At 37.2% G+C, this 23,856-nt stretch overlaps 1 protein-coding gene across 1 annotated transcript in view; it reads left to right on the top strand.

Moving 5' to 3' along the window:
• Positions 1-23,856, top strand: part of CNGB3 (cyclic nucleotide gated channel subunit beta 3) — a 143,173-nt gene that overhangs the window by 46,160 nt on the left and 73,157 nt on the right. Inside the window, 4 exon segments of the mRNA NM_001003030.1 lie at positions 5,849-6,003; positions 7,839-7,991; positions 8,933-9,141; positions 22,112-22,162. Coding sequence (NP_001003030.1) covers positions 5,849-6,003; positions 7,839-7,991; positions 8,933-9,141; positions 22,112-22,162 — 568 coding nt within the window.

Raw genomic sequence — 23,856 nt, 5'->3', positions numbered from 1 at the left:
AATAAGCTTTGGGGTCAAATATGCATTGTAGTGTATTCTAGACAGATAAAGAACTTAGGTTGGGAAATTGTACATCATAATATCCATATGTACATTTCCATATGTACAAAGGATGTGTACAAACAATACCATATGCACAAGTGAAATATGATAAACAACTCAAAATCTTCACAGCATTTAGAGGTGAATATGAGAAGGGAGCCAAGTGAGACTTGGTTGAATTATAACTCTACTAGCCCAAATTTGCTTAAAATGCGTAGGTTTTATGGTGAACCACCAGATACATTGGTAGGAATCAGAATTTATACTAACTTCATGTATTTTCATTCCCAAATTTACTCCTACAAAAATGTCCACTTATTCAAAGCTGGTTTCTTTTCTTCATATGTAACTCTTGAGAACTGTCTGAATTTATCATTAATTATTAAGAAAATACAACAAAAGAAAAAAGACCTACTCCTCTCTCCCTCTAATTTTTCACAAATTGGAATATAATATTCTTTGTCCAATTTCTATCTGTTATTCAACAAGATATGAATAGCAGGTTTTAAAAACTTTGATCAATTGGAATTTTTAAAGAATTAAGTAATTGAAAATTGAATTTAATTCTTAATTAAGCAGTAAGAAGAATCTGGTAAAGTTTGCAAAAGCCAAAGTTTATTCAAGACTTAACTAGAGGGAATAAATACCACTTTTAACTGAACTTAGGAGATAATGAATGGAAATCCAAAAAATCACTTCACGAACAAAGGCAGAGTCTGTGCACTTTTACAAAATACTTGTGAAGACAAAAATGACAAAATTTGCAGTTCATGTGCAGCATGAGACACCATTGACCTCCCTTTCCAAACTCTTAGCTTCCCTGATTTTTGTGACATTTTTCTCTCTCAGATCTACCTCTCTAATTGCTACTTCTCAGTTCCTTATCTTATGCTACTCCTTAAATGTCAGCAAGTTGCAAGGTCTGACCTCCCAATCTTTTCTTGTTCTATGCAGGCTCTTACTAGTAATCTGATCCACTATATAATTCCTACCATTGCCTCTGGAATGGTGACCCCTTGTTCCACATTTCCATCCAGCTCAGTTCTCTGCTGAATTCCAGACCCAAATTCTCAACTGCCTGCTGTACAGAATGTGTTTTAAAAGATCTTAATTCTGGGGCGCCTGGGTGGCTCAGCCAGTTAAGTGTCTGCCTTCAGATCAGATCATGATCCCCTGGGGGGCATGGAATGAAGCCCCACTTTGGGCTCCCTTCTCTCTCTCCCTCTGCTGCTCATTCCCTCTGCTCCTGCCCTCACACTCTCTCTCTCAAATAAATAAATGGATAAAATATTTTTAAAAAATAAAAGATCTTGATTCTTCATTCACAAATGCCAAATTAAATATATTTATTGTTATCTTACAACTTATGCCTCCAACTGAGCTGCATATGTGACATCACAGTCACCCACTTTGCCAACTTTGTAGGGCTGTTCCATAACAAATTACCAAAAACTGAGTGGCTTACAACAACAGAAACTTATCCCCTCATAGTTCTACAGGCTAAAAGCCCAAAATCAAGGTGCCTGCAAGTTTGGTCCCTCAGAAAGCCTTTGAGAGAATCTGTTCCACACCCTTCTCCTAGCTTCTGCTGGTTGCCAGAAATCCTTGGTGTTTCTTAACTTGTGGATGCATCACCTTAATCTCTGCCTTGGTTGTCACAAGGTGTTCCCCTTTGTTCTCCTCCCTGCCTTCACTTGGCCTTCCTGTAAAGATATCAGTCATTAGATTAAGGGCCCATCCAACTCCAGTATGACTTCATCTTAATTTAGTTACTTTGTAAAGACCTTGTTTTCAAAGATCACAATCTGAGGTTCCAGTTAGAAATGAATTTTGGCAGAATACTTTTCAGTGTAGTTCACTGACCAAACTTGAAATTTCCATGGTTACATTAATCCATATATTTTAATGCAACTCTCTCCTTTCCTCAAGTCAGACTTCCTCCACACCACAACTAATTATCTTTTCTTTTCTTCATTATTTTCTAAAAATATAGCTAATAATGTCCCTCTTCTGTTTATAATCTTGCTATGTTTTCCCATTGGTCTCAAATGACTTTTCAAACCACATCATAGGTAATTTAGGATTTTATGTTAAAATATTTGACTCTTTATTATATTCCACAAAGCAGCAACTGATACACTTTTTCTCCAGCTGTGTCTTTTGCCTGGAATATTTTCCCTTTACATTATCAGTCAAAGTGCCATTCATCTTTCACTGTGAACTCATCCCTGACTGCAACCATCCATTTTACCCTGCCAAAAGTAGTCATTCCTTTGCGTGATACTAAAGCAACAAGCTTAAACTAGAGAACATGTATCACTGAGTTTACATGAAAACTTTCTGGAAGTCTCAATAAACACAAAGTTTTAAAAGAATCAATGTCAATATTCACATCTTACTTATCTACTCTTTCTCAAAATTGTTATGAGTACACCCGTAGACCACAAGTTTCTCTTTCCTATCTCTCCTTTCACGATGGCTTTTCTCTTGCTTTGCCGAAGATAGGCCTACTTCTTCTAATCCATCCCAATATTACTATGATGCATTTGCCCTGAAGTGCAAAAACTCCTGCAACCCCACACACAGGAACAATTGTCAATTATGTGATTTTTTTTTTTTGTTTTATCTCTGATTGAATTTAAAGAAATGAGGACTACTGATATAATTCTGGGTTTTTTTCATCTTTTTTTAATGAGTGTTCTCTCTACCCTTATCAAAAAATTTTTGATAGGAAATTTTGACAGGAATAAATGTCATTCTAACAATTTTTCATTCTTCCATAGATGCATAAACAAATTTTAAAAGCCTCACTCATCTCAATAAAAGAGTTTTAATAAGACTTTCCTTCTATTTTTCTTTACTAAAATTTGTAAAATCTTTACATATTTATGTAAAATATAGTTTATCAAGGAATTGTGAGGAATAATTATTTTAAAAATATAGTTAGTAATGTGAAAAAGAAATAGCAAATATCACTCAAATGCCGCATAGTTACATAAGGCATATCCATTGCTTCTCTCTTCTACTCTTGTTTTTCTTATCTCATAAAAATACAAGTTTCTTCATCTCAATTTGCCTTTTTTCATTCAGTCACAAAATTACCTCAAGAAAAATACATTCATAGCTTCTGCATATATGTAGGTAAGGGAGAAGGTAGCTAAGGATTACTCTATATGAGAAGCGGGGGGCAAAAAAGATGAAGTAAATTGACAATATTAATGCTAAGCTAATATAAAAAGAAAAATACATAGTACTTGAAATATAGCTATGCATTTGAAATGCAGGCATGCTTTCTAATATAATTTTCAGCATTTTAAACCTGACGTAGGCTTGCACAGTAAAAACTAGTGTGATTAAATGGCAATTATATGGCCAATTAGAGCTTATCGATGATTCAGGAAAAGAAAAAAAAACACTCTCCTTAGGTCTTAAGACTTGAATTGGAGGTTTTGACAGTTTGAATACCTGACTTTACAGTTAATGATCCACCAACTCTCAACTTTACTTTTTATAGATTTTTTTAGTGCACTGAGGCACATCACATAAGGTCAAACAAAAGGTTAGAAGTAGTGGGCTTATTTATTCAATAAGCCTTTATTAAAGCCTACCTTGTCCTAGACCTTGTAGAGTATAAAGAAAATAAAGTTTCTGACCTTGAGAACTTCAGTCTATGAGGATGTCATCTACATTCATCTCTTCAAACATCCCGTATACACTGATGACCACCAAGGTTTTGTTGCCAAAACTGGATTTCCAGCTGTCTCCTGGGTAGCATAATCAAGGTCCTATCACACAAGGTCCTACTAGCACCTTGAATTGAATATATAACACACACACAAAAAATCATTTTTCCATATACCAACAATGTACAAACACCTCCTTTCTGAATTCCTATTTATATCAATATCATATTCATAAACCTAGACTCTTGTAATAGAAACTTAGAAGTTATTCTTTTTTTAAGATTTTTATTTATTTACTTGACAAAGAGCACAAGTAAGGGGAGTAGGGAAGCGTCAGGTAGAGGAAGAAGGAGAAGCAGGCTCTCCACTGAGCAGAGAGCCTGACATAGGGCTCAGTCCCAGGATCCTGGGATAATGACCTGAGCCGGAGGCAGTTGCTTAACCAACTGAGCCACCCAGATGCCCCTTAGAAGTTATTCTTGATTCCTTATTTGGATTTATCCAAAAGATCCAGAAAGTTCAAATCCTTTCATTTCTCTCTAAATTGTTTCTTGAGTCTCTCTCTTTTTCACTCATCAGTTCTAACTATTCACCTCTTTCCTTGCCTCTATACATTTACACTGCTTCTCTTTAACTCTCCAGTTTTGAAGATTTAATGTCCCCCTACTTCTGTATTGTCTAAGATATATCAGATTTTTGTCCACTGCATCTCATCATTCTTGAGAAGGCTTGTAAAGCTCTTTGTGTGATGCACTTGAAGAATCTCAATGCTGAGACAGGACATTTAAAAGAGTCATAAATTATACTATAGTAAGAAACGAAGAGAGACACATTGATGGTCTGGGAATCTGTAAACAATTATAGATGTGATATGTTTCTATACCAGGAGAGAACGCAGATTAGTGGAGAGGAGCTCATACTAGAGTTCTCTTTAAATATGATCCACAGATTACCCAGTTCTAATGTGAACTCCATGGGTTTAGAAATGAGATGGAAAGGGCAGAAATGGATGTGAGGAGGTAAGAATGGATATGTGGGCCTGTGTAGACAACAGTGTCAGACTTCAGAAGGAAGGTAGAGAGTGAGTTAGAAGTTTGAGGAAAACCTATGAGGAAACTCAGATCCTTATGAAGTGTACCAGTTTATATCTTAAACTATGTACTAATCTGTGTTTTCTTAGGAGGGAAGTGCATTAAAGCATACTACATACACTCATTTTCTCTTGCCACATGAGGAATTATTCCAAACTTATTGACTTAAATTAATGCCTATTTAATAGCTCACATTTCCATAGATCAAAAGTCTGGGTGACATTAGGTACTCTGTTTAAGGTCTCACATAGGTGAAATCAAGGTGTCAGCCAGACCTGGCTAGGCTGTCACCTGAAGACACCAGAGAAGAAGCTACTTCCAAGCTCATTCAAATTATTGGCGTAATTCAATTCCTTGTGGTTGTAGGACTAAGGTCCTTGTTTTCTTTTCTTGTTATCAGATAACCAGAGATCAATCACTCTCAGCTCCTATAGGCTTTGTGCAATTCTCTTCAGGGGGCCCCTTTCTTCTCCAAAGCCAGAAATGGAGAATTTCTCCCAAGTGAGATCTCCCTTAGGCTTCAAACCTCTAATTTCTGCTCTGTCACCAGCTGGAGAAACTCTCTGTTTTTAAACTCTGCTTTTTTTTATATCAGGGCCATTTGTATAACCCTCTTACCTTCAAGTTAACTGAGACATATGACACAAACTAATAATAAGAGTATAAGCCACTCTATTTATTATCTCTAGGATTATGCAAGACATGTACATCAAGGGGCCATCTTAGAATTCTGCCTACCATGCCAAGTAAAGTTTCTTTTTTTCTTCTAATTATACAATTAAATGGCAGAATCAGGATCTAATATGGTCAAGAATGAATATTTGCTATTTGTGGATTCTAAAATTTCATTAACAAATCTGTATTCCATTAGCACTATTTCCTTCAAATATAGTTTTTAAATGGTTCTATTCAGTTGCAGAAAGGAGCAGTTAATAGTGTAGAATCTATAAGGAGGATGAAAAAACTCAGTCTCTTCCCTGTGTATACCTCTTCATGGATCCATCTCTGTCACCATTTTTTTTCCTCATTTAGCCCAAAAAGCAAACCCCTTGGAGTCCCTGTTATAAATGAGTATGCTGATGCTCAGCTACACAACCTGGTGAGAAGGATGCGTCAAAGAACAATGCTCTATAAGAAAAAGTTGGCAGAAGGAGATATATCCTCACCTGAAGCTAGCCCCCAAACTGGTAAGCACTGTTACCTCAAAGTACTGAAACAAAAGAAGTTATGGGGGGACATGTATTTATCAAATGTCTTAGTTTGGGTTCCCCCAAGAGCAGACCCTGAGACAATGATTTAGGTGCCAATAGTTTATATTGAGGGTGATCCAAGAAGGTGAGAGCAGACAGGGAGATGGAGCCAAGGATTAAGACAATAAAGATATATTAATAAGAGGGCTTCGTCTGTGAGCCCTCACACTTGATCCACCTGAAAAACCGTGTGGATCAGACTTAAGAATTCTCCCGAGAAACCTCCACACTGTTTCTCACAGTGGTTGCATCAATTAGCATTCCTACCAATAGTGCATGAGGATTTTCTTTTCTCCACATCCTCACCAACACTTGCTATTTCTTGTCTTTTTGATACTAACCATTTTAACTGGTGTGAGGTGATACCTCATTGTGGCTTAGATTTGCATTTCCCTGATGCTAAGTGATGTGGAGCATCTTTTCATGTGCTTGTTGGCCATCTGTATGTCTTCTTTGGAAAAATTGCCTGTTCAGGTCTTCTACCCATTTTTTAATTGGATTTTTTTTTTTTTTTTTTTTTTTTTTTTGGTGTTAAGTTGGGTAGTTCTTTATATATTTTGGAAGAAGAGGCTAGGGTGTCAATCACCAACTCCATTTTCCATTAGTTAAGGGGTATTGTTGGGCCATATTGCTAACTCTCCAGCACTTTAAGCAAGCCAGCTCAGAAACAGTCCTGAGGGGAAAAGATACAGGGAGCTCTCTGCACAGGATCTTTAGCTCCACAGTATATGAGCAAGGCAACAGCAGTATATGCTATAGCAAATTTTATTGTAAATATTAATTAAGAATACCCCAATATACAAAGCACTCATTATAAAATACAAGAATACTACCCAAATACACAGCATAGCAAAGAACATCAACAAACTAATCACAGAGCGGGGCAGGGGGCGGGGACAGGGAGGGGAGCAGTTGTCAGCCTCCCTAATAATTGCAGCAATGCGTTTATGAAAAATAGTAAGTGCAATAAAGTAGAGTACAAAAGTGATATATTATGATTACATCTTTGTATTTATATATATAGATAAAAGTAGAAGAACATTTGGATGTTTAATAACAGTTAAAAATCAAACTGTTAATTATATAGGATGGAGTTGAGGGTTCCTTATAATTCTGTATAGGTAAGTTGGATTTTTAAAATAAACTACATATTGTATAGTAGTTTCTCTTTTAAAGAGACTCTAATAAGTCATTGTATTTTAGTAAGATAGATTTAAAAAATATTTTGAACTTTATGTATAACTTGAAGGATATGTGTGAGACTAAAGAAGCATGAAACTAAAACCTGTGACAGGCATGATGTACATTTGTAAAGTTTCTTTGTAATGTAAATCTAAAGGACTGACTTTATTTATGCTACAAAATAGGTAAGAATTAAGCTTGTATTTAAAATATCCTACTTGTAGGGTGCCTGGATGGCTTAGTCAGTGGAACATGTGACTCTTGCTCTTGGGGTTGTGGGTTTGAGCCCCAACTTGGGTGTAGAGATTACATTCAGTTAATTAATTGATTTATTAATTAAACTACCCTATTTGTAACACTTTTGTGGTAATTTATTAGTATGTTTTAAATCTGCTATTTATTTCCAAATTCTAGTGCTTTCATTACCTGGATATTGTCATTAATGTCACTATTTTCAATATCATATCATGCCTTATCTACCTATATTAAGAAGGGAAGATTCTGACATGTTCTGACTTCAAGAAATCGAAGTTTTTTCTCATTAAGCTAACCTAACCTCTTAAAAATGTGTTCTTTTTTTCCCTATAAAGCAAAGCCCACAGCCGTACCATCAACACAAGAGAGCAATGCTAAGCTAAAAGAAGAACATTACTATCACATATTGTGTTTTAAATTCCAGAAGATGCCTCTGACAGAGTACCTAAAACGATTTAGACTTCCAGGAAGCATAGATTCATACACAGGTACCATCAAAGTGTGAACTGTCCCAGTGGGAGGGCTAGCTATTATCAAGAACCCCTATAACCCAGAGTCCCAGATGGCTTCCATTTCTCCCTAGGCCACATTCCAATTCTATCTAGAAAGCAGAATTCAAACTATATTAAAAAGACAGTGGATTGTTTGCTCCTCTCTGGTGAAGGCAAGAGATAAAATATTCCTTTTTGTTTTTAAAAGGCATGTCCAGTATAATATGAAATAAAGTAAATGTATAATTATCAAAATAGATAAATGATAGATAAATAGATAGATGAAAATAAATAAATAAAAGGCAGTCCAGAGTCTGTGCTGCCCTTAATTACTTTTGAAAAGAAAGCCCCAAAGTGTTCTGTGATATGTATCCAACACCCTTCCCCCCAAAATCAATATGAAGTATCTATCTTCTTCCATGCCTTCATATCATTAATTATTTTAACTGAACAAATCCATTGCTATGGGAGGGCAGAAGAAAGCAATGTGTGAAAAGACATGGATTGCCTTAATGGGCTGATTCTCTGGCCTCTCCTGGTCAGCCACACTCCTTCAGGCAACATGTGGCCTTTTGTCCACCTGCCTGGGTAATCCTGCAGTTTAACTACTCTGATGCACAAAAGGCCTGCTGCTGCAATTATTCAAATAGGGCACCTCTGACTTCTCTGGGTCTCTTTTTCCTTAATCCATATAGCACAGTTGCCTGTGGGGACAGACTCAGAATGGCCACTTCTCGGCAAGAGATAAAGGCTTCTCTCCAATGTCAGAAGAGCTGATAAGATCACTCAACATCCCTTGTAAAGCCCAGTGCTTTCCAGAATTGTACTGAATTTTAATAGAACCTCTCATAACAATTTGCTTATCTCCAGAGGACAGTGCACCAAACTAAGCAAGAGAATTATTTTAATGCTTGTTACCTGCCATTTGATTTTTCTAGATCGACTCTATCTCCTGTGGCTCTTGCTTGTCACCATTGCCTATAACTGGAACTGCTGGCTTATACCACTACGCCTCGTCTTTCCATATCAAACACCAGACAACACACACTACTGGTTTATTACAGACATCACATGTGATATCATCTACCTTTGTGATATGCTATTAATCCAGCCCAGACTCCAGTTTATAAAAGGAGGAGACATAATGGTAAGTGGGGCTGGGAGAAGCAGAAACTGACAAATATCAGATTGGACTACAAAAAATAAATTAACAACACTGTTTATTGAATATATGACCAGCTGTCTTTAACCACCGGAAACCACCAGTATAGTAGAAACAACAATAACAGCACAACCCTTGAGCATTTACTATGGAGGAGGGACCATGTAGCTCCCTGCACTTTAGTTTCCTCGTCGTAAAAATAGTACCTTCACAGTGTTGATGGAAAGACTAAATGCACGATGCCTGAACTGTGTTGAGTGACTAATGAGTGCCTATTAAATGTTAGCTATCATCATTATTCCAGTTAATTTCTTTATAATGCCTCACTTAATCCTTTCAGTCACTCTATAAGGGAGACATTATTATCAACCCCATATACAGAAGAGGAAATAGAGGCTTAGAGAGGGAAGGTGATATGCTCAAGGCACAGAGCTGGACAGCGATGAGGCAGGATCAAACCCAGACCTTGACTCTAAAACCCATGCTCTGTGCAACTATACCATGTCAGTTCATGTTGACTGGTTTTTCAGAATTTGGTAATACTTGAGGGTAGAAAGATAAAACCAGGTCTGAAATGTCAAAACCATATACATATTTTACCTAAATAAAGTTTAAAAATATATAAATTATGTATACAAAAAGAAGTAATTTAATATATATTTATCTAGTTACCACACTTCAAAGAGTCTGTAAGGCAGTTGTTTTCCACCACATTGCAATCTGCCATTCACCTCAGTATTTTTTAGAATAAGGCAGGTACTATATCACTCATAAGAGTCAGTTTCACTATATCACTCATAAGAGACAGTTTCCTTGGGAGACAACCTGGTGTTGTGAGAAAACATGGCTATAAGATTTTTGGGACACAGACTGTACTTTGTGTATCATCATATAGTCAGCACTGAGCATAGGACCTGTACATAGTATCATAGTATAGACAACAAGTCCAAGGTCTTAGGTCTTGACAGTTTGGGAAAACCTAACTTGAAAAGAAAATCTGTCATGAACCTTTTAATCAGTGTAGATTCACTGCACTGTCCAATATAGTGGCCACTAGCCAGATATGTCTATTCAAATTTAAATTTTAATTAAAATTAAATAACATTAAAAATTCATGTTTCCCAGCCACGCTATCAATATTTCCAGGGCCCAGTAATCACACTTGGCTAGAGGCTACCATATCAGAGAGCACAGACTATTTCCACCATTGCAAAGTGTGCTATTATTATATAGTGCTATTATTATATAGTGCTATAACAATGAGCCATCAAGATCTTCACTGAGACAGCCAAACCATAAATAGGAAGCCGTACACTCAACAGACAGGTGCAAATCACAAGCACATAAAACACACCTGTGATTTTGTGATTTTTTAAAAATTAATATGGCATCTTCTGGCCTCTCTTCTGTGTATTCCTCCACTTTCCAGATTCATCACATCCCAATTCTCACCATCAAATGCACTGGCCTACCTCAGAAACTACCATTCTTACCTATAGGAAAAATTATTTTCTCCTAGACTTATTCTCAGTGTTGACAGAATTTCAAAGTAATCCAGTCAACCAAATAGAAGAATATGTTTTCACAAGGACATTTCCACATCTTAAAGCCTCTACTCCTCAGCCCCTTCCCCAGCTAACTAGAAGGATGCTCCCTTTCCAACTGATGTCCACTGTAATACCCACTTCACAATCTCAGTGGGAACTGCACAGAACAGATCCTCTAATGGACCCATTACAGTAGGAAGAGCAGACTAATGAAATGTATGGAACTTTGGGTTTATACATATTTTTGAAGAATAAAGGTGGGTTCCTTAATCTTCTGAATATTTTCTTTTGAATCTCCAGACAATATTAATTTATCAAAAAGCTGAAAGGAGTAGTTATGGTTACTGTATTCTTTTAGAAAAAAATTTATTTGCTGAGGAAATCCTCCAATTATTTGAAAGCTTTCCTAGAAAGAAATTCTAAAAGCAAGAGCTAAAGCTGTAGCAAGAATATATTCAAAATATTCCTTATGTGAACTTCAGAGCACTAGTCAGCTCCCCACTATCCCCAGAGCTCACTGGCAGCTTGATAAATGATGATGATGGTGTGCAAATAAGAAGTAAACAACACACACAAAAAAAGAGCACTAATTTCAACCTCCATTAAATGCACAAGGGGGGAGAAAATCAATGTTTGACAAATGGAAAATGACAAAATCAGTAAGAGGAGACTTATTTTCAATTTTCTAAGAGGGCTTTACACACAATGGAGTGTTAAAAACAAGAAAAATAACCAATAAAAACACACTCAGTGGGCTCTATTTAAAATGCATTATCACAAACTACAAATACAGAGCAGGAACTAATTGCTTTGTTTGTTCAAAAGGAGTTTAATGGTTTCTTTAATTTAGAATAGGTAGTGTTAGCCTTTGAAGCTTGATTACATTTTGGTAAGAAGACTATACAAGTCAAGTACCCAAATTGAAGATCGACTACATTTAGCTATCTCTGCTACCTTTGGTGCACTGCCAACTTGTTTTTTCATTCATTCATTCATTCATTCATTCAACAAACATTTATTAAATATCTACAGTTGCCAAGTATTTCAGGGGTAGAGGATGGAAATATTAATTCCCTCAAGGCCTTGAAAACAGAGAAGTCATAAACAGATTGAAGTGCTAAAGGCCACAATAGAAGGAATTAGGAGGGTTTACAAGTTTTGCATTGCATCCTTCTGAAAATGGTGCTACACAAATAGAGAACAGAACTTTGTATGAAAAAACAACAAAAGAGTATCTCATCTGTAATTTCCTTTATTATTTTTATTTATTTATTTATTTATTTATTTATTTATTTATTTATTGTAATTTCCTTTATAGACAGCAGAAATACAGCTGAAAATGACAATGAGGATTATTGAGATATGGGACTCATACCCCTACAATACTGCTAAACCTATTGATCATGATTCATGGAAATGCTCAGTGCTACATAGTGACAGTATCAGTCAGGCCTGGCATTACAGTCAACTGCTTTTGTCACTTAATCTTCTCAGTTACTGTTTATAAACTGACCTGAAGAAAATTAACCATTCCCTTCTCTGTGCTCTGTACATTTGATTCATACTTCTGTTATTTAATTGTTAAACAATGATTAGGCTAATTATTATTAAGTAGGAACAAACAGACCAGGGTCGAATTCCATCTCTGAAATTTATTAATAGCTTTAGTTGAAGAAAATAAATTTGCCTTTTAATTAACTGGTATCTTTTCATTCATAAAATGGAAAGTATTGTACCCACTTCATAAACCTATTGTGAAGATTAAATAAGGCCATGTGTACACCTAAGCCAGAGTCTGGCATATAGAATATGTACAGTAAGTTGTTGAATGTCTCAAATGAATTAATATCCACACATTTAACTTCCCCTCTTCTCTCCTATCTGTATATGTAGCTCCCTTTCTTACCTGATATTAAGTTTCTTGTGTATAAAGACAATGTCCAATTCATTTCCCTCTCTATCTGAGGATCTCAGAGAGGATATTCAAGAAGTATTCGAAGGAGTTAATGAGTGACAGTCTTGGTTCAAGGATCTTCTTTCCTTGAATATTATTTAATCTTCAATGTAGTTGTTTCAGGTGATATTACTATTTTTGAAACATATCTATCTATTCTATATAAAATTGTGGAGTTTCTATGAATTATTTATGAGAAAAGGTAAATATAATCATACCCAGGTAGAACTTCTTCAAAACCCACCTTTTGGAAAAGGATTTAGGTACAGTCAGCATATCCTTCCTAAAGTAAGCCTCCCCTAAAGAAATGTTGCCTGCATAGTGATGAGACTTAAAAGAGAGAAAGAGAATTAAATAAGGTGCCATTTTTTTAAATTAGTGCCTAAGTAAGCATGCTGGTCATCATAATGATGCCAATTTTTTTTTTAGTTCTCCAAAGAAGAGAGACTTTAGAATCACTAGATTGCATTTTCATCTAATCTAGCAAGTTTTCATTTCATTTACATTTATTCAATCATAGGATCATAGACAAGCCTGAAAGTAGAGATAAAAGTGCTAAAAAACATTCTTCCAAGGTTGAAGGAGAGGGTGGTTTTTTAACTTTGTGGCACTTGAAATGTATCTGTCAGTCCCAGATAAGCTTTGAAGGAGCTGACTAATTTTACTCAAGCTTGATACATGATTCAATTTAAACTCCTACCTGTGTCTACCTGTGGCTTAGTAAGCCATTGAGTTTCACAGCAAAAATCATTAGATGAGTTAGTATATGTGCATGAGTAAAAATTGTAGCCAAAAAAAGGTGGGGGGAGCAGAAATTGAGGGGTTGGCTAACCAATATTCAATATTTAACACTACTCGGCAGTACTTTGAAACTTCTGAACTTGGATAATCTGGATGATAATTGTTAGAAGACACTGCTTCTTTGTGTCTAAGATATAATACTTTGGCCTACTCATTAATAGCACAAAATGTAAGAATATAAATTATTTACCTATCACTAAAATGTAAGAATATAAATCCAATATTAGCATTAATCCTTTTAGGTCTGAATGATAACAAATGCCTCTTAATCTATCACTTATCACATATTCATTGGAAACCTACTATGTGTTAGATATTGCATTAGAAATTGGAAAAACAAGAGAGGAGGGGCAAGATGGCAGAAGAGCAGGGTCCCCAAATCACCTGCCCCCACCAAATTACCTAGATAACCTTCAAATCATCCTGAAAATCTACGAATTCGGCCTGAGATTTAAAGAGAGAACAGCTGGAATGCTACAATGAGAAGAGTTTGTGCTTCTATCAAGGCAGGAAGACGGGGAAAAAGAAATAAAGAAACAAAAGGCCTCCAAGGGGGAGGGGCCCGCGAGGAGCCGGGCTGAGGCCGGGGCGAGTGTCCCCAGGACAGGAGAGCCCCGTCCCGGAGGAGCAGGAGCTGCACCAACCTTCCCGGGCGGAAAGGGGCTCCCAGGGAGTTGGAGCAGGACCCAGGAGGGCGGGGATGCCCTCGGGCTCCCAGGGACACTAACAGACACCTGCGCCCCGGGAGAGTGCGCCGAGCTCCCTAAGGGCTGCAGCACGCACGGCGGGACCCGGAGCAGCTCGGAGGGGCTCGGGGGCGGCTCCGCGGAGGGGGCTGCGGGCGGGAGCGCGAATCCACCAGCGCAGGCGCCGGAGCACAGGGCGCGGGGACACAGCCCAGGATCCGGCCTCCCCCCAGGACAGGCAGAGAGGCCGGGAGGGCCCAGGACAGCAAGGACGCTCCTGCCCCGAGCTGAGCAGATCAGCGGCCCCTCCCCGAAGCCTCCAGGCCCTGCAGACAGAGAGCTCTGGAGCTACTGTGGGAGCTTAATCCAGGGCTCCAGAGCTGGCGGCGGCCACTAGGGCTGTTCCTCCTGGGGCCTCACGTGGTAAACAACCCCCACTGAGCCCTGCACCAGGCAGGGGCAGAGCAGCTCCCCCAAGTGCTAACACCTGAAAACCAGCACAACAGGCGCCTCCCCCAGAAGACCAGCTAGATGGACAAGTTCCAGGGGAAGTCAAGGGACTTAAAGTACACAGAATCAGAAGATACTCCCCCGTGGTTTTTTTTTTTTTTTTCTTTTGATTTCTGTTTGCTTCCCCACCACTTTATTCTATCTCGGTCTTAGGGATTCTTTACGAGGGCGTGATTCGGGCGGGATGGCTGTAGGAGGGAGGAGGGAGGGGGGAGGGAGGGAGGGAGGGGGAGTGAGGGTCTTTCTGTTCTTTCTTTCTTTCTTTCTTTTCTTTTTCTTCTCTTTTTTTTCTTTTTTTCTTCCTTTTTTCTTTTTCTTTTTTCTTTCCTTCTTTCTCTCCTCTCTTTTTCTCCTTTTCCCAATACAACTAGTTTTTGGCCACTCTGCACTGAGCAAAATGACTAGAAGGAAAACCTCACCTCAAAAGAAAGAATCAGAAAGAGTCCTCTCTCCCACAGTTACAAAATCTGGATTACAATTCAATGTCAGAAAGCCAATTCAGAAGCACTATTATAAAGCTACTGGCAGCTCTAGAAAAAAGCATAAAGGACTCAAGAGACTTCATGACTGCAGAATTTAGATCTAATCAAGTAGAAATTAAAAATCAATTGAATGAGATGCAATCCAAACTAGAAGTCCTAACGACAAGGTTTAACAAGATGGAAGAACGAGTGAGTGACATAGAAGACAAGTTGATGGCAAAGAGGGAAACTGAGGAAAAAAGAGACAAACAAAAGACCATGAGGATAGATTAAGGGAAATAAATGACAGCCTGAGAAAGAAAAACCTACGTTTAATTGGTGTTCCCGAGGGCGCCGAAAGGGACAGAGGGCCAGAATATGTATTTGAACAAATCATAGCTGAAAACTTGACTAATCTGGGAAGGGAAACAGGCATTCAGATCCAGGAGATAGAGAGATCCCCCCCTAAAATCAATAAAATCCCCCGTTCAACACCTCGACATTTAATAGTGAAGCTTGCAAATTCCAAAGATAAAGAGAAGATCCTTAAAGCAGCAAGAGACAAGAAATCCCTGACTTTTATGGGGAGGAGTATTAGGGTAATAGCAGACCTCTCCACAGAGACCTGGCCGGCCAGAAAGGGCCGGCAGGATATATTCAGGGTCCTAAATGAGAAAAACATGCAACCAAGAATACTTTATCCAGCAAGACTCTCATTCAGAATGGAAGGAGAGATAAAGAGCTTCCAAGATAAGCAGAAACTGAAAGAATATGTGACCTCCAAACCAGCTCTGCAAGAAATTTTAAGGGGAACTCTTAAAATTCCCCTTTAAGAAGAAGTCCAGTGGAACAATCCACAAAAACAAGGACTGAATAGATATCATGATGACACTAAACTCATATCTTTCAATAGTAACTCTGAACGTGAACGGGCTTAATGACCCCATCAAAAGGCACAGTGTTTCAGAATGGATAAAAAAGCAGGACCCATCTATTTGCTGTCTACAACAGACTCATTTTAGACAGAAGGACACCTACAGCCTGAAAATAAAAGGTTGGAGAACCATTTACCATTCAAATGGTCCTCAAAAGAAAGCAGAGGTAGCCATCCTTATATCAGATAAACTAAAATTTACCCGAAGACTATAGTGAGAGATGAAGAGGGACACTATGTCATACTTAAAGGATCTATCCAACAAGAGGACTTAACAATCCTCAATATATATGCCCCGAATGTGGGAGCTGCCAAATATATCAATCAATTAATAACCAAAGTTAAGACATACTTAGATAATAATACACTTATACTTGGTGGCTTCATTCTAGTGCTTTCTACACTCAATAGGTCTTCTAAACACAACATCTCCAAAGAAACGAGAGCTTTAAATGATACACTGGACCAGATGGAATTCACAGATATCTACAGAACTTTACATCCAAACTCAACTGAATACACATTCTCAAGTGCACATGGAACTTTCTCCAGAATAGACCACATACTGGCTCACAAATCGTTTCTGAACCGATACCAAAAGATTGGTATTGTCCCCTGCATATTCTCAGACCATAATGCCTTGAAATTAGAACTAAATCACAACAAGAAGTTTGGAAGGACTTCAAACACCTGGAGGTTAAGGACCATCCTGCTAAAAGATGAAAGAGTCAACCAGGAAATTAAGGAAGAATTAAAAAGATTCATGGAATCTAATGAGAATGACGATACAACCATTCAAAATCTTTGGGATGCGGCAAAAGCAGTCCTGAGGAGGAAATACATTGAAATACAAGGATCCATCCAAAAACTGGAAAGAACTCAAATACAAAAGCTAACCTTTCACCTAAAGGAGCTAGAGAAAAAACAGCAAATAGATCCTACACCCAGCAGAAGAAGAGAGTTCATAAAGATTTGAGCAGAACTCAATGAAATCGAGACCAGAAGAACTGTGGAACAGATCAACAAAACCAGGAGTTGGTTCTTTGAAAGAATTAATAAGATAGATAAGCCATTAGCCAGCCTTATTAATAAGAAGAGAGAGAAGACTCAAATTAATAAAATCATGAATGAGAAAGGAGAGATCACTACCAACACCAAGGAAATACAAACGATTTTAAAAACATATTATGAACAGCTAGCTATACGCCAATAAATTAGGCCATCTAGAAGAAATGGACACATTTCTGGAAAGCCACAAACTACCAAAACTGGAACAGGAAGAAATAGAAAACCTGAACAGGCCAATAACCAGGGAGGAAATTGTAGCAGTCATCAAAAGCCTCCCAAGACACAAAAGTCCAGGGCCAGATGGCTTCCCTGGGGAATTCTATCAAATGTTTAAAGAAGAAGCCATACCTATTCTACTAAAGCTGTTGGGAAAGATAGAAAGAGATGGAGTACTTCCAAATTCATTCTATGAGGCCAGCATCACCTTAATTCCAAAACCAGACAAAGACCCCACCAAAAAGGAGAATTACAGACCGATACCCCTGATGAACATGGATGCAAAAATTCTCAACAAGATACTAGCCAATAGGATCCAACAGTACATTAAGAAGATTATTCACCATGACCAAGTAGGATTTATTCCCAGGACACAAGGCTGGTTCAACACTCGTAAAACAATCAGTGTGATTCATCATATCAGCAAGAGAAAAACAAAGAACCATATGATTCTCTCATTAGATGCAGAGAAAGCATTTGACAGAATACAGCATCCATTCCTGATCAAAACTCTTCAGAGTGTAGGGACAGAGGGAACATTCCTCAACATCTAAAAAGCCATCTATGAAAATCCCACAGCAAATATCATTCTCAATGGGGAAGCACTGGGAGCCTTTCCCCTAAGATCAGGAACAAGACAGGGATGTCCACTCTCACCACTGCTATTCAGCATAGTACTGGAAGTCCTAGCCTCAGCAATCAGACAACAAAAAGACATTAAAGGCATTCAAATTGGCAAAGAAGAAGTCAAACTCTCCCTCTTCGCCGATGACATGATACTCTACATAGAAAACCCAAAAGTCTCCACCCCAAGATTGCTAGAACTCATACAGCAATTCGATAGCGTGGCAGGATACAAAATCAATGCCCAGAAATCAGTGGCATTTCTATACACTAACAATGAGACTAAAGAAAGAGAAATTAAGGAGTCCATCCCATTTACAATTGCCCCCAAAAGCATAAGATACCTAGGAATAAACCTAACCAAAGAGGTAAAGGATCTCTACCCTCAAAACTATAGAACACTTCTGAAAGAAATTGAGGAAGACACAAAGAGATGGAAAAATATTCCATGCTCATGGATTGGCAGAATTAATATTGTGTAAATGTCAATGTTACCCAGGGCAATTTACCGTTTAATGCAATCCCTATCAAAATACCATGGACTTTCTTCAGAAAGTTAGAACAAATTATTTTAAGATTTGTGTGTAATCAGAAAAGACCCTGAATAGCCAGGGGAATTTTAAAAAAGAAAACCATAGCTGGGGGCATCACAATGCCAGATTTCAGGTTGTACTACAAAGCTGTGGTCATCAAGACAGTGTGGTCCTGGCACAAAAACAGACACATAGATCAATGGAACAGAATAGAGATTCCAGAAGTGGATCCTCAACTTTATGGTCAACTAATATTCGATAAAGGAGGAAAGACTATCCACTGGAAGAAAGACAGTATCTTCAGTAAATGGTGCTGGGAAAATTGGACATCCACATGCAGAAGAATGAAGCTAGACCACTACCTTGCACCATACACAAAGATAAACTCAAAATGGATGAAAGATCTAAATGTGAGACAAGATTCCATCAAAATCCTAGAGAACACAGGCAACACCCTTTTTGAACTCGGCCACAGTAACTTCTTGCAAGATACATCCACGAAGGCAAAAGAAACAAAAGCAAAAATGAACTATTGGGACTTCATCAAGATAAGAATCTTTTGCACAGCAAAGGATACAGTCAACAAAACTAAAAGACAACCTACAGAATGGGAGAAGATATTTGCAAATGACCTATCAGATAAAGGGCTAGTTTCCAAGATCTATAAAGAACTTCTTAAACTCAACACCAAAGAAACAAACAATCCAATCATGAAATGGGTAAAAGACATGAACAGAAATCTCACAGAGGAAGACATAGACATGGCCAACATGCACATGAGAAAATGCTCTGCATCACTTGCCATCAGGGAAGTACATATCAAAACCACAATGAGATACCACCTCACACCAGTGAGAATGGGGCAAATTAACAAGGCAGGAAACCACAAATGTTGGAGAGGATGCGGTAAAAAGGGAACCCTCTTGCACTGTTGGTGGGAATGTGAACTGGTGCAGCCACTCTGGAAAACTATGTGGAGGTTCCTCAAAGAGTTAAAAATAGACCTGCCCTGACCCAGGAATTGCACTGCTGGGGATTTACCCCCAAAGATACAGATGCAATGAAACGCCAGGACACCTGCCCCCCAATGTTTTGAGCAGCAATGTCCACAATAGCCAAACTGTGGAAGGAGCCTCGATGTCCATCGAAAGATGAATGGATAAAGAAGATGTGGTTTATGTATACAATGGAATATTACTCAGCCATTAGAAATGACAAATACCCACTATTTCCTTCAACATGGATGGAACTGGAGGGTATTATGCTGAGTGAAATGAGTCATTTCACTCATTCATTTGGGGAATATAAATAATAGTGAAAGGAAATAGAAGGGAAGGAAGAAGAAATGGGTAGGAAATATCAGAAAGGGAGACAGAACATAAAGACTCCTAACTCTGGGAAACGAACTAGGGGTGGTGGAAGGGGAGGAGGGTGGGGGTGGGTGTGAATGGGTGACGGGCACTGAGGGGGGCACTTGACGGGATGAGCACTGGGTGTATGTTGGCAAATTGAACACCAATAAAAAATAAATTTATGATTTAAAAAAAGAAAAAAGAAATTGGAAAAACAAGGCAAAGATACAGACCTTATCCTCAAGTAATTCAGCATATGAAAGACAAACAAAAGAAAATGGTGGGGTTTGTAATGGGAGTCATGGCGGAGATGAGCCCTAAGAGTTCTGAGGTGAGGTACAAAGAAAACCATGTGAAGGAGAGAACACCTGGTCCCAATCTTGATTAATGAATTTCAGTTATCTGCACACCTCCACCTCCCAAAAGGAACAAAACATGTTTCAAACTCTGAAAACAACATGGGCAAAGTCATAAAAGTGAGAAACTCTGATGCTGAATAAAGTGTATGTGGGATGCTGTAGGAGGTGAGACAGACAAAGTGGAGCCTTGAGACCATGAAAGAGATTGTATTTTTGTAAGTCATGTGGAGTCAGAAGATTTCACATATATGGTGAATGTTAAATAATCTGATTTGGCAAAATCATTTAGCTGCCATTATAGAATGGATCAAGGGGAACAAGAATTAAAACAAAGAGACCCATGCCAAAAGGAGAGAATGTACATGAGAAAATTGTAGGAAGAAGAATCAGTGGAATTTGTTGCTGGTTAGATGAGGGCTGAGGGAGAATGAGTGATCTAGGATCACTGACCAGTGTATATGAGGATGCTCATAGGATTACTCAAGAGGAAGAAGTGGTAGGGTAGAAAGATGTTAGGCTAGTGCGGAATGGAGAATGATGATGAATTCAGGTTTGGTATAGATTAAATTTGAGATACGCAGAACTGCTAAGTGAAGACAATAGGCAGTTGCTTGTCGAGGTCAACAGTGCCAGAAAATGACATTGGATGGCAGTATATATTTGAAACCATGTAAGTGGTTGAAATTTTCTAGGAAGCAATTATAAAGAGGGAGAGAAGAGAACTGAGTCCTGGGGAATGTTAACATTTAACTGGGTAGCCCTAAAAATTGAATGTAAATTTATATTTATATAAAATAATGGCTAGCCCTAGAATCAAAAAAGGACACCAAAAAGCTATAACTGAAGAAGTAAACCAAAAATGGCATTTCAGATTCTTTAGAAAGAAAAATTTCAAGAATATCCCCCAAATGTCAAATGCTTCAAAAGGTTTTATTTATCTCTTTATTTCTCTGTCTATTCATCTACCTAACAAGTGTTTTTGGGTCCTGATATATTCTGACCACTAACTATGTACAGTTACTAAACAAAATCAACCCTGTTCTGAGATAGATTCCCATTTAATAGAATAAACTGATTTTAAATAAATCACTCAAGAAATAATATGTGTGATTTCAAAATATGATGAATGCCATAAAAGAATGCTAAGTACTATAAAGGATTCCCTGGGTGTGATCATGAGGAGGTTGTTGGTGGCTTTTGCATTGATAGTCTTAAGGGATAAGAAAAGTGAGCAAAGCTCAAATTACCATTAACTTGCCATAGGTTGAAGACTAAATATGAGGGAAGTATGTTGAATAAAGCAATATAGGCAACTTTTTAAAGACGCTTGAATATAAAAAGAAGAAGGAGAAGAAGAAAGAAGAAGAAAAAGAAAAGAAGAAGAAGAAGAAGAAGAAGAAGAAGAAGAAGAAGGAAGAAGAAGAAGAAGAGAGGAGGGGGAGGGGGAGGAAGAAGGAAGAAAAGAAAGAAGAAAGAAGAAAGAAGAAAGAAAGAAGAAAGAAGAAAAGAAAGAAGAAAGAAGCAGCTTGAATATAAGGACACCTGAGTGGCTCAGTGACTGAGTGTCTGCCTTTGGCCCAGGTCGTGTCCCGGGGTCATGGGAATGAGTCCAGCATCAGGCTTCCCACAGGAAGCCTGCTTCTCCCTCTGCCTATGTCTTTGCCTCTCTCTGTGTGTCTCTCATGAATAAATAAATAAAATCTTTTTAAAAACTTGAGTATGACAAAAAATAGATCAGTAGAAAAAAACTGCTAAGTAATATTTTTTACTCTGTTTTAAGAGATAGGAGGATAGAGCATATTTATCAGCTGACGTTGCAAGGAACTAGTAGAGAGAAATATTTTTTAAAGTAAGAAAATAATTGATGAAATTGGGTAAAATTAATATAAAATATAAATATAAAATTTCAGGTGGATTCAAATGAGTTAAAGAGACACTACAGGAGCTCTACAAAATTTCAGGTAGGTACCTTACAATTTCAAAATTTTTCAAGTAATCCGTTACCATTTTGATTTTAAATCTGATTTATAAATTTGTTTTTTTTAATCTGTTTCTATTTTGAATCATAGCCTTTGTAACCAATTTTATACAAATGAAGTTCTATTAGGCAAAGGCAAACCTAAAGTTTATGCTTCTCCATAATTACATGATACACTTCCATAAATGTGCAAGTGTGGAATTCAACATAAGGATCTTTATCAAGCACAACAAAATGTTAGTGCTCACATTTAAATTCTGATTAAAATGTCAGTAAAAGAGTATGGAGTGTACTTTGTCTTTTCTAATACAGAATACTAGCCTCCAATTCATGTAGCATGATGAAGTAAAAATCTATCAAATTTTTTCTACTCTTATTTCTTGTTCATATAAGCAAAAAAATAGAAAAGCAATTATTTAAATAACATGGCACCTTTCTTTCCTCAAATAACCACATAATCATATTTTTTCACTCATAATTATTTACACCCAAGTACTTTATTATATTTTATTTATTCCTCCTAACTCTGAAAAATAGAGATTTAGGAGTTATCTAAGGTTACCCAGTATGTATAGATGAACTCCAACCTCCTCTATTTCAAGAACAACACTTTTGTGGCCTTGAATTTTGTGAAATGATACAAATCGGGGGTTAGGTGCCAAATTGTCTCCATTCGTTATCTATGGTGATTAAAATCTCTTTCAGTTTGTTTTCATCTTCAACTAATTTTCTTTGTAAAAGATTGCCACATATTTAGACATATTCATAATCTGTCCTACTTTGATGAACTCCACAAGAGGATGACTGTTCTTTTTAAGTATCACAAAACTTACTCTAAACAATGACATTCTTGAATTTGAATAAGGGCAAATTAACTCATATATTTACTTTGGGTTTATAAATGTAAAATTTTACATTTATTTAATTGTGGGCACTCCTTTTGAATTCCCTTCACACATCCTGCTTCTCTATGGCATTGTACTATAGCTATTTTTGTACTTCATTATTCCACTATTAGATTGTCAACTTCTTGTGGACAGAAACAATATTTTACTATTTCAACTCCGACATGTTTTACAAAGTGCCTTATACAGAGTTCAGTATTGACCAATGCTTAATTCAGTTTTCTACAATTCAATGAGAAATAAATCTTTATCTAACAAATAATGCATTAATGTGTTAATATCAAACATGACTAATGACTGCATAGAGAATTCAAGTGGGCAGTTGAGCAATTGGATAGACAACAATTTTAAAAACCCACAATTGACATATTAGTTCTAATAAATTTATTTTAAAGATTAAAAAAAGACTATTTATGATTCGAGCCAGAAAACATGAGTCTGAAATAGCACTAAACATGTCAAACATGTCAACAGTTCCATGCTCCTGCTTTCTTACTTATAAGACTTAATTTAGTAATTGTTCTGTATACCTCTTAATTTCTTATAAAGCTCATTATCTGTAAGGTAAAATTAATGAGGTTTGATGATATGATGTAATTTATAAACCAATACTTTCAGTAAGGAATTTGTTTATGATAGCTAATATCATTAATTCAAATTGAAAGTTTCATTTCTTTTCAATAGCACGAAGTTATTGTGAAATCTTGTTATATAATTACCTCAACTTTCCATTTCATATATATGGATTTACAGAGACTTCTTAAGTGCTCTT

This window comes from Canis lupus, chromosome 29 (assembly GCF_011100685.1).
Source record: "Canis lupus familiaris isolate Mischka breed German Shepherd chromosome 29, alternate assembly UU_Cfam_GSD_1.0, whole genome shotgun sequence".
Lineage (NCBI taxonomy): Eukaryota > Metazoa > Chordata > Mammalia > Carnivora > Canidae > Canis > Canis lupus.
Note: the sequence above shows the minus strand (reverse complement) of the source record. Positions and strands in the feature narration are given on the sequence as shown.